Source organism: Saccostrea echinata, unplaced genomic scaffold (genome assembly GCF_033153115.1).
Source record: "Saccostrea echinata isolate AGI-Se365-2 ecotype Australia unplaced genomic scaffold, CSIRO_AGI_Sech_v1 ptg000001l, whole genome shotgun sequence".
NCBI lineage: Eukaryota > Metazoa > Mollusca > Bivalvia > Ostreida > Ostreidae > Saccostrea > Saccostrea echinata.
Window position 1 is genome coordinate 410,739 of NW_026889750.1, and position 13,909 is coordinate 424,647.

Consider the following 13,909-nt stretch of genomic DNA (forward strand, 5'->3'; position numbering starts at 1 on the left):
CAAAGATCATAGTCAAAAGCATATCTCATCTTATCGAAAAATCGGACGGAAGACCTACTCGTTGCCCGCAACGAGATCTCATCTAGTTATTATTATTATTATTATTATTTTTTTTTTTTTTTTTTTGACCAAATTTTGTGCAGGCGTTTTCTCGAAACTATTCAGTGGTTTTTCGTGAAACTTTCAGGAAAAATTAGTCATTGTATGAACTTGTTTCATCACAAGGAAAATTTGGAAAATTCCATTTTGGTTCCAAGTTACGGGCAATTTCCTGATTTTAAAATGAAATTTTGTCCTCGAATGTTCTCAAAAATGACTAAAGATATGAACTGGAGACTTATTGGAGAGCATAGAACGTGACTTCTAAATTTGTGGAATCACATTTTCGTTCGTCGTCGGCACTTCCGGTCGTTTACGGAAGTGATCAAAGAAATCATAAAATTTCAACTTTCTTTTTTTAAATCAATACTTACATCACATTATTGCATCTCTTATGTAGTTTCGAAATATGTTGGTCCCACCGGAAACAAAAACGACAACTTCCGGTTATAAGAGAAAAACTACATAATTTTAGTATTTTTCTTTCCCATTAACATCCTTTGTAGATAAAGTTTTTGAAATGAATTTTAAATATGTTATTCAAACTGCAGATATCTAGAGTAACATCAAATATCTTTGTAAAATTCACTTCCGGTCGCGTGTTTTCCTGTCCTCAAAATGAGAAGTTGTCTGAGCAAGATCTCGGAAACGGTGAGAGATTAAGACACCAAACTTATATGAGCAACAGACCTTAAGATGTAGGCAAAACCATTTGGGTTCAGAGCGTCAGCCGTCACTTCAGGTCGTCACAGGAAGTGATCAAAGAAATCGAAAATTTCAACTTTTCTTTTTTTAATTAAAAATTGCATCACTTTATTGCATCTTTTTCGCAGATTCGAAAGATCTTTGTCTCACCGGAAACAAAAGCGACAACTTCCGGTTATAAGAGAAAAACTACATAATTTGAGTATTTTACTTTTCCATCAATATTTTTTTCTAGAAAAAGTATCTGAAATGAATTTTAAATATGTTATTCAGACTGCAAATGTCTAGAGTAATCGTAAATATCTTTCAAAAATTCACTTCCGGTCGCATGTTTTCCTGTCCTCAAAATGTGAAGTTGTCTGAGCGAGATCTCAAAACTAGGTAAAAGATTAAAACACCAAACTTTTATAAGTAATAGACCTTGAGGAGTAGGCAAAACCATTTGGGTTAAACGCGTCAGTCGTCACTTCCGCTTGTCACAGTAAGTGATCAAAGAAATCTAAAAAAAAAATTAACTTTTCTTTTTTAAATTAATGCTTGCATCACTTTATTGCATCTCTTTCGCTGTTTAGAAATATGTTAGAATCCACCGGAAACAAAAACGTCAACTTCCGGTTTTAGGAGATAAACTACTTTACTTTGATATTTAACTTTCTCATAAATATTGCTCATTGATAAAGTACTTGAAATGACTTTATGTATGTTGTATATATTGCAAATGTCTAGAGAAAAGTCAAAGATTTTTATAAAATTCACTTCCGGTCTCTTGTTTACCTGTCCTCAAAATTAGAATTTGATCTCACAATATTGCTCGGCAACAGTAAACGACTGAAGTCTAAAACTTTCAAGACTGATGGTCAGTCATCAGTTATATGAATCGTGAGAAAATCTTGTATAGCCGTTACTTCTGGTACTTCCGGTCGTGACCGGAAGTGATGTAAAAAATGAATGGTTAACGTTAGCAAGTTGGATTTTCACGCTGACGACAAGGGTTAAATTTACAGAGTGTCTGAATTTCTTTTATCTCTTTTTCAGCTTGAATTTTCGTTTTTATTTTCAGAATCGGACGGAAGACCTCTCATTGCTCGCAATGAGTTTCTAGTTATTATTATTATTCTTTTTTTCTACTTTCTTCTCCGGTACTTTTTTGTCCGGGAGTGTTCCCATAGAACCACTCATCCGATTGACATGAAATCTTTTTAGGGTTAATAGGCATGTTGTGTAGGTGTTCGGAACGAAGGTCATTTTGCGCGCACATGCATGCACGTGCGCGCGCGTGCAATGAGTGAAATGACTGATATACTTGATGAAGCCGTAACTTTTATATTTCTTGATGACTCGCTTTGAAACTCAAAATATAAAGATATATTAGTAGTCTAGACAAGATAACATGGTCAAATTAGCGTGAACTCACGCGCATGCACGTGCGCTCTTCTCTGATTGGCTGATACAAAAATCTCAATAATTTCCTTGTTTTTTGACAAAATACTTTGAAATTTAGAATATAAGTATATATTATAAGGTGCTACAGCATGTTATATAGGAAATTTCTTGAACACACGCGCATGCAGGTGTGCTGCAATCTGATTGGTTGAAACTTTAAATGTCTATAACTCCCTTGGTTTTCAACAAAACAGGATGAAATTTACGACATGGATAGGCACATAGAGCTCCTACATTATGATACTATCAAAATTGAATGCAAGGCCATGCATGTGCGTATGCTGAATTCTGATTGGCTATTACTTAAAGGGTTACATCTCTCTTATTTTTCAATGAGATTCTTTAATATTTAACACAAATGTATGTATTGTGAGACACTATAAGAAAATTAATGTGAAAAATGTAGAAAACATGTGCAAGCACAGGCGCTGAAATTTGATTGGCTAATACCCATATGGCTATATCAGAGTAGTTTTCCAATGAAATACCCTTAAAAATAAAGTGTCCATCTATATTACAAAAGTATTGTCTAATTTATTGAAGCTTGTAGGGAATGGGGCATCATAAGGGATTGGGGAGCCGTTTGGGGAACATCTGTAACGGTTCCCGTTACAATTAGCACTAGTTATTATTATTATTATTCTTTTTTTTCTACTTTCTTCTCCGGTACTTTTTTGTCCGGGAGTGTTCTCATAGAACCACTCATCCGATTGACATGCAACCTTTTTAGGGTTAATAGGTATGTTGTGTAGGTGTTCGGAACGAAGGTCATTTTGCGCGCACATGCATGCACGTGCGCGAGCGTGCAATAAGTGAAATGACTGATATACTAGATGAAGCCGTAACTTTTATATTTCTTGATGAATTGCTTTGAAACTCAAAATATAAAGATATATTAGTAGTCTAGACAAGATAACATGGTCAAATTAGCGTGAACTCACGCGCATGCACGTGCACTCTTCTCTGATTGGCTGATACCAAAATCTCAATAATTTCCTTGTTTTTTGACAAAATACTTTGAAATTTAGAATATAAGTATATATTATAAGGTGCTACAACATGTTATATAGGAAATTTCTTGAAAACACGCGCATGCAGGTGTGCTGCAATCTAATTGGTTGAAACTTTAAATGTCTATAACTCCCTTGGTTTTCAACAAAACAGGATGAAATTTACGACATGGATAGGCACATAGAGCTCCTGCTCCTACATTATGATACTATCAAAATTGAATGCAAGGCCATGCATGTGCGTATGCTGAATTCTGACTGGCTAATACTTAAAGGGTTACATCTTTCTTATTTTTCAATGAGATTCTTTAATATTTAACACAAATGTCTGTATTGTGAGACACTATAAGAAAATTAATGTGAAAAATGTAGAAAACATGCGGAAACACATGCACTGAAATTTTATTGGCTGATAACCATATGGCTATATCGGAGTAGTTTTCCAATGAAATACCCTTAAAAATAAAGTGTCCATCTATATTACAAAAGTATTGTCTAATTCATTGAAGCTTATAGGGAATGGGGCATCATAAGGGATTGGGGAGCCGTTTGGGGAACATCTGTAACGGTTCCCGTTACAATTAGCACTAGTTGTATTTATGGCAGCTGAATAGAAAATGAAATTCATCTTCAATCTCCCCTGTGTTGCAAATATTACAAAATCTTTTATCTGTGGGTATAGACAAATGTCTCCCTTTTTCTATGGCAAGGTTATGTGCACTAAGTCTCAACCTGCTAATAATTGATCTCTCTGTTTTCTTTTTTAATATATCAGTGTATCCACAGCGTTTGAAATTATTAAAAACAACTTGATAAAATTTTAGTTTTGATGAATTATGAATCTTTGCATATTCCTCTTGTAAGCATTGATCTGATATTCTTTGTTTTGTTTCTCGGAAGTGATTTTATTGAATTTTCTTTTTTGGTAATGAATGAAAATCCTAACTTATTGAAAATTGAAAAAAATATTTTTAGTCCATGAGTTTGTTTTGACTGTTGCTTTATAGATTTTAAATACTAAAGTATTCTTGGAAGTAATAAGATGGTTCCAAAATTTTATACTTGAAAAATGTATTCTTGTCCACAGGGGATGTCTACCTAAATCTGCTCTGCAGGGAGCATTAGTAGTTTTACAATTTACTCCTAAAATTTCCTTAATAAACTTCATGTGAAATTTTTCAATTATAGAATTTTCACCAATGTTATTATAAATACCCCAGATCTCACAGCAATAAAGAAGAACTGGTGTTATAATTGAGTCAAAGAGTTTTTCCAAACGTTTACATGGATTATCCAAACCAATGGTTTTCTTAATCTTAAAATAGGCTTTTCTGGCCTTTTCCATAAGTACTGACATAGCTAAGTTCAGATTTCCATTACATTTCAAGGTTAATCCAAGATAACAAAATTTTGATACTGTTTGAAGAACACTTCCATTATATGTAAACTCATTGATGCAAAATTTTTGAAGCTAAATTTTTTTTAGTCGACATTAGCTTGGGCCTCTGAATAGTTACACTAATTGTAAAGCGGGACCGACGGGACGAATTCTTCCCGGAATTTATTCTATACTCTGAATATTTGTGTATTAGCACTCGGTCTCTACAGAATTTTATCTTATTTGATCATATGGTCTTACTAAGTTACCACCAACATTTTAGCGGTATAATTTTTAAAAAATCAAAAGGTACATTATACATTCCGGGAATATTTCGTTCAATCATAGTTCTTTTTACATTAATAAACAACATGGCTGTGAAGTTGTTGATTGATTGATTAGGGTTTAACGCCGAGACGGCAATATTGCCTAAGCAAACGTTTTCTAAAAAAAATTTTCGCGAAAGGAATTATTACTAACTTAACCTTACGATCTGGATTAAAAAAAATCAACTTTAAAAAAGTTGAAAGATTGTGCACAATACTGTGCAGCTAAACACCGTCTGTATACACCATTCTATCTGGTAATTTTTTAAGAGTTAGTGCCCTTTGCCTGAAGGTGGCGCTGAAAGCGGCAGCCATTACGGTGCTGATCCAACTTGGAACAACATGCCGTATGAGAAAGGGGGTGGACGGCATTGTGTAGTAATTGGTTGTAATAACAACCAAAAAAATATATATTTCTGGAAGGTAGAAGTGTGCCCCGAACATGGGATAAAGCACGACGATTGTCCATGCATGGCTCCATTCAAAATGTTTTGTATTCCCAGCAAAGAGGAGGCAAAGATGCGATGGCTCAAGGCCATAAATAGGAAGAAGTACACTCCAGGGAAAAAAGATCAAGTAGAGTAGTTTAAACATAATGTATTAAAAGTAATATAATTAATTCTACACAAGAAATTAAACATTTGCACGTTTAAAACGAAGTAATTGTTGTAAACAGCTGGCAAATATATTAGTAAATCGGTCAAGCTGACCGGGCTTTCTGTCATATTTGGTACATATATAACGCTGTAAACTGAATGCGTACATGTATATAATGTTTACAGGTGTGCTCGGTACATTTCATTGATGGTTGCCCAACAGTGCTGAACCCTGACCCCCAGCTTTTTCTAGGATACGACAAAGAGGTGCATGCATATTGTTATAAATTTTATAGATTTCCTCTTTAATATCATTGTCAATGTTTATTTACAGATATAATTAGAGAGCACATAATTTTGATCATGATCATAATAGAATAGTTCGGTATTTGTCAAACTGCTATTGAATATACAGTTTGCAATTACAAACAACTGTTTTGGATGGTCATTCACTCATCACCAGTGATTGTCTGCTGGCCGGAACAATGACTGGATGACATTGCATTCCAATGTACAATTTTTCAAGATGGTGCTGGCCACCACTGGAGTATTTAAAGGTATGTGATTTTTCAATAAATTTTCATACATGTGCAGGGTTGTAAATTTATGCATTTAAACAGGTAAAACATGGCAGAAGAAAAATAGTGAGACATGCATCAGATACTGGCAAAGAAAACACATATGAATCTCAAGATGAAGAGGAAAGTTTTGGATCTGCTGCAGGGAGCAGTGGAGTAGAAGTTCCGCTTTTAGATGCACCAGTTCATACCATGAGTACCTCAGCCTCTACTCAGACACAACCTGTGATAGTCCATCAACAGGGAGAGTCCTGTGTCACCTACAAATCTCAATCAAATGTAGAAACACAGACTATGGATGCTTTGCATGATCACAGTTACAATTTCACATTTTCAGTAAAAAGTGTAGGTACTCAAACTTGTCGTGAGCTTTCAGCATTTCAGATCTGCACAGAAAAAGATTCTGTATTTTATACAGGATTATCGCTCACTGTCCTCTCTGCATTGGTTGAATTGATGAAGGTACATGGTGAACACTTACCATATTCACTTCCCATTAAAGAGCAAGTTTTATTGACGTTAGTAAGGCTACGTCTTGGACTACAATTTCAAGATTTAGGTAAAAGGTTTGGGATTTCATATCAGCTTGCTAGCAAAATCTTCCAATCCTGGATAAATCTTTTGTCTACTCATTTGAAAGATCTTATATTGTGGCTGCCAAAAGAAACAATTCAGAGATCTATGCCTAAGTCATTTAGAGAAACATACCCTAAGACCACCTGCATTATAGATTGCACAGAAGTGTACCTTCAAAGACCACCGTCATTAAAAGCAAGAACTGCCACCTATAGCAATTACAAATCACACAACACTCTGAAATTTCTAGTATGCATAGCACCAAATGGTTATATTATGTTTCTATCAAAATGTTATGGTGGCAGAGCTAGTGATAAATTTATCACCAGAAAGTCAGGGTTCTACAATTACTTGCAGCCAAATGATGAAGTGATGGCAGATAGGGGATTTACAATTGGTGAAGAATTGTTTGCTCTTCGTGTTAATTTGAATATCCCCTCATTTTTAAGAGGTAGAAAACAGTTAACTGAGAAAGAGGTTATCGAGTCTCGCAGAATTGCTTCAGTTAGAATTCATGTCGAGCGTGCAATTAGACGAATGAAAACCTACAGAATTCTTAATAGCACAATTTCTATTAAATCTGTCAAGAAAATGAACAAAATAGTTAAAGTTGTTGGTGCTCTTTGCAATTTGAGACCCCAGCTCATTAAAGAATGAGGTAAAGTTTATGTGTACCATAATTCCAATGTTTAGCATTGAACTTGTTACATTTCCATGTGTTAAATATAATATTGATAAAATTTCCTGTTTTGGAAGAACAGGCCATAATGTTTGAAATAAGACAAAATAGGAATTTTTTCTCTTTTATTTTGCATAGTCATGACACTGGTACATGTTGTTTACAGTTTGCATAACTTTTCATAACTTTCACTGAAGGAAAGTCTCCCTTGTGCAAAATCATCTACAATTCTGATAAGTAATTTTTTGAAATAAAATGCCCTAATTCTTGGCAAAATATTTTCAACAAAATTGCTGTCATATTGAACATTAATGCACACTGATTCACCACTTTTTGAAAACCATGTATAATATTTGCATAATGATTTCTTTGTACAGTGAAGCTGCATTTGAATTTGAGTATAGTATCCATTTCTCCCTGTTTTATTGATAGTGAAAATATCATTCTCTTGTATGATATCGTAGCTTTTACTTGTTAAGAGCTCAGGTAGTAATTTCAGTGGACACTTTATTTCCAAAAGGGTTTCATCATCCACGATGCCATCTGGACTAGCAGAAAGGAAAGGTTCAGTTTTATTGATAACAGTGCCACACTTTTGAATATGTACATCAAATGTATTTGCGAATGATTCCCTTGCAATAGGTTCTGATGTTTTACCATGAATTGTTGCAATGTTACCTTTGAATCTTGGATACAAATGATTAGAAATAAATATTTCAGGATTTGCTTTGCTTGCTTTAGGCACTTTGTTAACACATGATGCAGAAATTCTAACTTTTCTGCTATCTAACCATAACTCAGAATTCTGCTCTTTTGTTTGTTTACAAATTTCATCAATCTGATTATCAGAAAAATGTACAAATTTCATGTAAAATTTTCTACATACATCACATTGAATATCAGAGATACTGACTGGCTTTGAAAAATATATGTCATGATTGCCATGCTGCACATCATTTGTGTCAAACATGTAGTCTGTAACTTGTTGGAAAGGCTTTGAATTAATGGTTTTATTAACAATGGTTCCATAGCATTTAAATAAGCTTGACAAAGAAGAATTCTTTGTAAATTCTATCAATTCCCCATGGGAATCTACTTTCCTAAACCTAAATTCTTTTTGAGGCTTTGAACGTTCAATCACATCATTATGATTTAGGGGCTTATGCTGAGATGGTCGTTGAAAATCAAGTTCTTTTAAAGAAACTTGATGGTCGTTGGTGGCTGCATTGGCCCCTTTACCCCAAGACACTGGCATTTCCGTCACTGACTTCCCAGCAAAACCTTGGCTCCATGCCATTACAACTGCATATGCAATAGCTGAAATGTGGCTGCATGACCTGCCCAAACCTGCTGGGCATGTACAGCTTGCATTTGCTATACTATAATTGTTATCCTCACGGACTACCAAAATCCAGGCAGAATATTCTTGGCGTGTAGTCCCTGGCTGGGAAGGAGAGACGTTTGCTTTCAAAAACATATTTTGCCCAACAGTTATACTGTGCACATCTCCCAACCACTTTGAGTTAACATAATTCTGGCCCCACAGTGCCCTAAATGACTTCATTTGTTTCCCATCATAGGCCTTTGAGTTAATTAAATAATCAACCAAATCTTCATACATAAGATGGGGCCAATTTGTTAAGTCATTTGTTCTCCAGCCTGGGTCTGAAGATTGTGGTGGATCTGAAACATTAAGATTTCTTCAATTTGAATTTTCTGATTTATTTGTTTTACAGAATTTAGCATAATTCAAAATGAAAAGATGAAAATCAAATTTGAATTAAAAAAAAATAAGACAGCCAAGGAATTTCTGCTGTAAACATAATAAAAGCAGAACTTGATGTATTTTTGTTGTAAAAGCCAAAAATGTCAATTTAAATGTTACAATCATATACTTGAACATGAAGCTGCATGTGGCATTACATAAGAATTTGAAGGTTTTTCTTGGCATTCTTGATCATAATGGTAAAAAAAAAAAAAAACAAGAAAATTATAACCAAAAGAAAAAAAAGATCCAGACCACCACACTTCAGTATCAATTTATCAAGCTTCATATTGCATATTACATCTACTTGTAAGATCTCCATGTCTTAGCAAAATGTTATTACAATGTGTTTATGCAATGAAATGAACTATTTGGCTGTATGATATGTAAACAGTATATTATGCTATTTACAAAAATTAATAACCAGGGTATGCATTAAATATAGGACCAAAGGGAATAATAACATTGTCGGAAGAGGGGGGGGGGGGTAGCTCCCAAAGTAATTCTGTAAATGACGAATGATAAGTATATATATAGGTCTACCCCTCTACACTATAAATAGTATAGAGAGGTAGACCTATTTATGCTTGTATGTACTTATCATTTGTCATTTACAGAATTTACATGTACATAGGGAGCGTCTCTGGCAGGGGTCAGCAAACCACTTGCATATTACATGTAGATCAAAGGTAAGAAAATATCAGAGATGGGGACATATCCATATCGTCATTTCAGCTGCTCACTTAATTGCTGAACAACTCAAAAGGTTCCATAGTCAGAAGTAGGATCAGGACCAAGGGTAATTGGGCTGTTGGGATATATTTATCGTGCATTCGTGGGATTCGGTAATATTCAGTTACAGTTATCATATTTTGAACTGTATATTAATCATTTATCGGCACGGGTTAATTATAAGTACACAACACTACGCTCAGCTAACGTTACAGAGAAGTGGGAGCTGGTTCAACATAGAATACGTTTTAAAACACCATTCTTAACACAGCCATTAATTATAAACGCAAATGAATAACACAAACTCTAAAGAACTATTTAACTTCGTATACTTTTGTTTCACTCATGTCTACTATTAATAAAGATTGGAAAACACCGTTATACAGGATGACTCGGCAGTCAAAGCGTGCATTTGTTTACAGCGTTATCAGCACCTCGATGGACGACTGGTCACGTGATGAAAATATGGCGGCGCCCATGAAATAGGTCATAGAACGGAGTACACTTGTGAATAACCAGGGCCCAAGCTAATGTCGAGTGAAAAAAAGTAGGTCAATTTTGGTATTAATTTCACCATATCTCAGGAAGTACATGGAATTTCGGAATAAACTTTGATAGTAATGTAGATTGGTTATATATGAATAGATTTGAATAGAAAGTAAAACTTTAGAGCATTCGATTTAAAGAAGAATTTTATAAGCGAAAGTGGGTACCCTATGTAAGGAGTTCCATACCTTTATCTTTTTTATACACCCCGATTTTTTTAAAGTCGGATGTAAGCGATTCAAAGGCCTGTGATTCTAGCAGATGATTGCAAACAATTTTTATTTCAAATTTACATCTGTTTGTTACTTCATTTCTTTCCAGACTGAACTTAATAAAGACAGTCAAAATGACTTTGTTTATAATTTAATTTGTTACAATGTTATTGTATTAATGTCATTTACAACCAGTATCAGTGAGCAAGGGAAATTTTTAAACTTTGTTTTTTAAAAGCATATTCCATTTTTATCAACAAAAATATCAGAGATTTTTTTTTTAAACCATAAAAATCAGCATCAGATGAAATCTTTACATACAACTTTCAAAATATCAAAATTCTTCGATCAATAGTTACTCCTTCACAAAGTGTAAATAATGATCCAAGAGAAGTCTGGATAGCATTTTATTCCCAAGAGGAACAAATTTTAACAAGTTGGTGTTGCTGTATAGTAGGTACGGCAGAAACCTGTAATCGTGTAATAGAGGTAGAGTATGCTAATACAATGGGTTTTACTAATTCATCTTGCGCATCTCTACCATGCAACTGGAATGCATCTACAAAACGTAATGTCCAACAATCCAAGGTCACTGACATGAATATTAGGAAAGACAACAGGATCGATGCTATAGAAGATCAAGGTCAGAAATCTATCATTTCCCAGATGAAAACAACTTTTGACCCAAGGCGCGTGGATCATAGAAAGGTCACAGAAGAAGCAGTAAACAATACGTTTAGTAAGCTGCATACTGTTACACCCAGATTGTTTTTTAGGCTTTAACTTCAAATAGTCAATGAGTCTTTTCACAAAAAATCTTACGATTAATTTCTATCGTAAGAGAAATCTTACGATTTTGTCCCTTTTCACAGAAATTCTTACGAGATTCTTAAGTGTAAAATCTGTCGTAACTTTACGACAGCCTCTACCCTCTCTTAAGTCTAAAATATCTATCGTAAGTGTAAAATATTTGTCGTAAGATAGAAATAAATAAACAAATATGGCTGCGTTTTTGTTGTTGTTTGAGAACGAGAGAGCTTTGCGAAGAGAGAGAGTTTTCCGGGACAGAGAAAACCCTATCGACAATTTCACAGACACCGAGTTAATAGCGAAGTATCGTTTTCCTAGTCGGACGATAATTGGACTTCCAGACTTAATCAGAGAAAGGGTACAACATCCAACTTCTAGATCCCATGCTATTCCTGCACTTGTACAAGTAAGTTTTTCACATCTTGCAACTTTCTTGAACTCATGAAAGAGAAGAGCTAACGGTTGTCAATCATTTCGTACTGCAACTAATTTTGCCTCCCCTCCCCACCCCATGATTTCGTTCAAGTTTTGGGATCATAATGCAATGCTAGCAACTAATACAGAATATTTGTTGTTTAAAATATTCTGTCTTAACATATAATTTTTAACCATTGAGGATGGAACCCTGTGATTAAAGAGAAAAATCCTCATTAAGTTAAAATCCCCCCAAATGCAAAGTAATTATTCAGTAAATTCTAACATGTAAAACGAGATGTCAACTTTCTTTAATAACATTTCCCATTAATTAGCATCTAAATTGTGAGGGTAAATAATCAAATTCCATCTACATGACATTGAAAAAAAAGTTAATAATTCTTGTTCAGAACTAAATTTTTCGAACTTCAAACGCTCATATTTAATGAATTGCATGCAATTTGATCATAAATAACTCTAAAAGTATACAACCATTAATATCTGATTATAAAATATAGTTATGCTGTAATTTTATAAGTGTTCAGTAAGTTCCAATTAATGTTTAGATTGAGAATAAACAATCATTAAAGCCGAGTAAAGAAAACAATTACTAATGAAAAATAAATTTCCTGCAGGTCTTGGCAACTTTGCGATTTCTGGCAAAGGGGGATTATCTCTCTGAGGTCGCAGACATGCATGGAATTTTCAATTATTCATAGTGTCTGCTCTGCCATTTGTCTCTGTCTTGACAACATATAGTTTCCAACATCCCAACAAGATCTAAAGAAAGTGAAGGACGAGTTCTATAGCATACAGCGCTTTCCAAATGTTGTTGGAGCAATAGACGGTACACTTGTCCCCATCCAAGGTATGGCAGGTGAAGAAGAACCAAGTTTCATTTGCCGAAAAGGGTTTTATGCCATAAATATACAGGCTGTGGTAGTCGCTAATCTCAGGTACATGTATACAACTGTCCACAAGCTTACTAATTTATTGCTTCAAATCAAGAATGAATTAGATGTACATGATTTACTGAAGACTATACCAAGTCCAGTATACATGTAGAACTTATAAATATACTGTTCTAATCTATGAATTGAAAATAAATAACAAAGGAAACGTTTGTCTTATTTAGTTTTACGAACATTGTGGTAAGATGGCGGGATCAACCCATGACGCCTTCATTCTTGCTTTTTTCCTTTTTACCACAAATCATGGGAGGAGTGAATGGATAGCTCCTGGGTGATTCTGGCTACTCACTGAAGAAATGGTTGCTGAAGCCATTTGCCCAGCCTTCAAACCAGCAGGAGCAGCGTTACAATTTCTCAATTGCTCTACAAGGAATACTGTTGAGAGAGCTTTTGGGGTACTCAAGAGCATATTGCACATCTATTTTACAATTTTCAGATAATTTGCTAAAAAATTAGGACAGACTGAAGAACCATACTATATTGAAATTATGTGTTCCTATATGAGAAATGCTGCACATATTTCACAATAAACTGCATCACTAGTTGCATGTTAACATGAATAAAGATTTTTTTTCATATAGATGCCTGCACAAAACAGGAGGTAGCCAGCAATCCAGCACAGAGAAATGCATCAAAATCATAGAATGCTGCTTTAGGTTTCAGAACAAGGCCATTAGTGAGAGGGTACCCCTGCAAGCAGGAAACAACGCTATGCCTGTGTACCATAACCATGATCTTTACAATCGAAATGATAATGACGGGTTTGCTTTGAGACAAAGAATTCTGCATCGCTTTTAAATATTATACATCAAAATGAAGTATTAAATGGCATGATAAATCATGCATCTATTTCCATAGACATAGTTATTTCAAATTTTTGAAAATTACTTAACTCTTTTATCAATTTCAACCTGTGATCTGAATAGAAAAAAAGACAAATGTAAAGAATAGTAACAACTTTTAATATTGTTATGTTTTTTTAACAATAACATTTTTTAAAGCAATGAATATATAAGTGCTCTTGTTGCCAGTTAAAACAATATCACAGAAAGTCTGTACAATATGTGTA

The 13,909-nt window shown here is 34.3% G+C and overlaps 1 protein-coding gene and 1 pseudogene across 1 annotated transcript; both read left to right on the plus strand.

Moving 5' to 3' along the window:
* The first annotated feature begins 6,083 nt into the window (after positions 1-6,083).
* Positions 6,084-7,368, plus strand: LOC133181595 (uncharacterized). Its single transcript, XM_061316132.1, has 2 exons — positions 6,084-6,114; positions 6,218-7,368. The coding sequence occupies exons 1-2, from the start codon at positions 6,084-6,086 to the stop codon at positions 7,366-7,368; spliced, it is 1,182 nt and encodes a 393-aa protein (XP_061172116.1).
* A 5,211-nt stretch (positions 7,369-12,579) lies between these two features.
* Positions 12,580-13,638, plus strand: LOC133180748 (putative nuclease HARBI1; annotated as a pseudogene).
* Positions 13,639-13,909: the final 271 nt, after the last annotated feature.

Coding starts and splice junctions, on each gene's coding strand:
- LOC133181595 (XM_061316132.1), top strand. CDS start 6,084: ATGGTGCTGGCCACCACTGGAGTATTTAAAG. Junction 6,115..6,217: donor CACCACTGGAGTATTTAAAG/GTATGTGATTTT, acceptor GACATGCATCAG/ATACTGGCAAAGAAAACACA.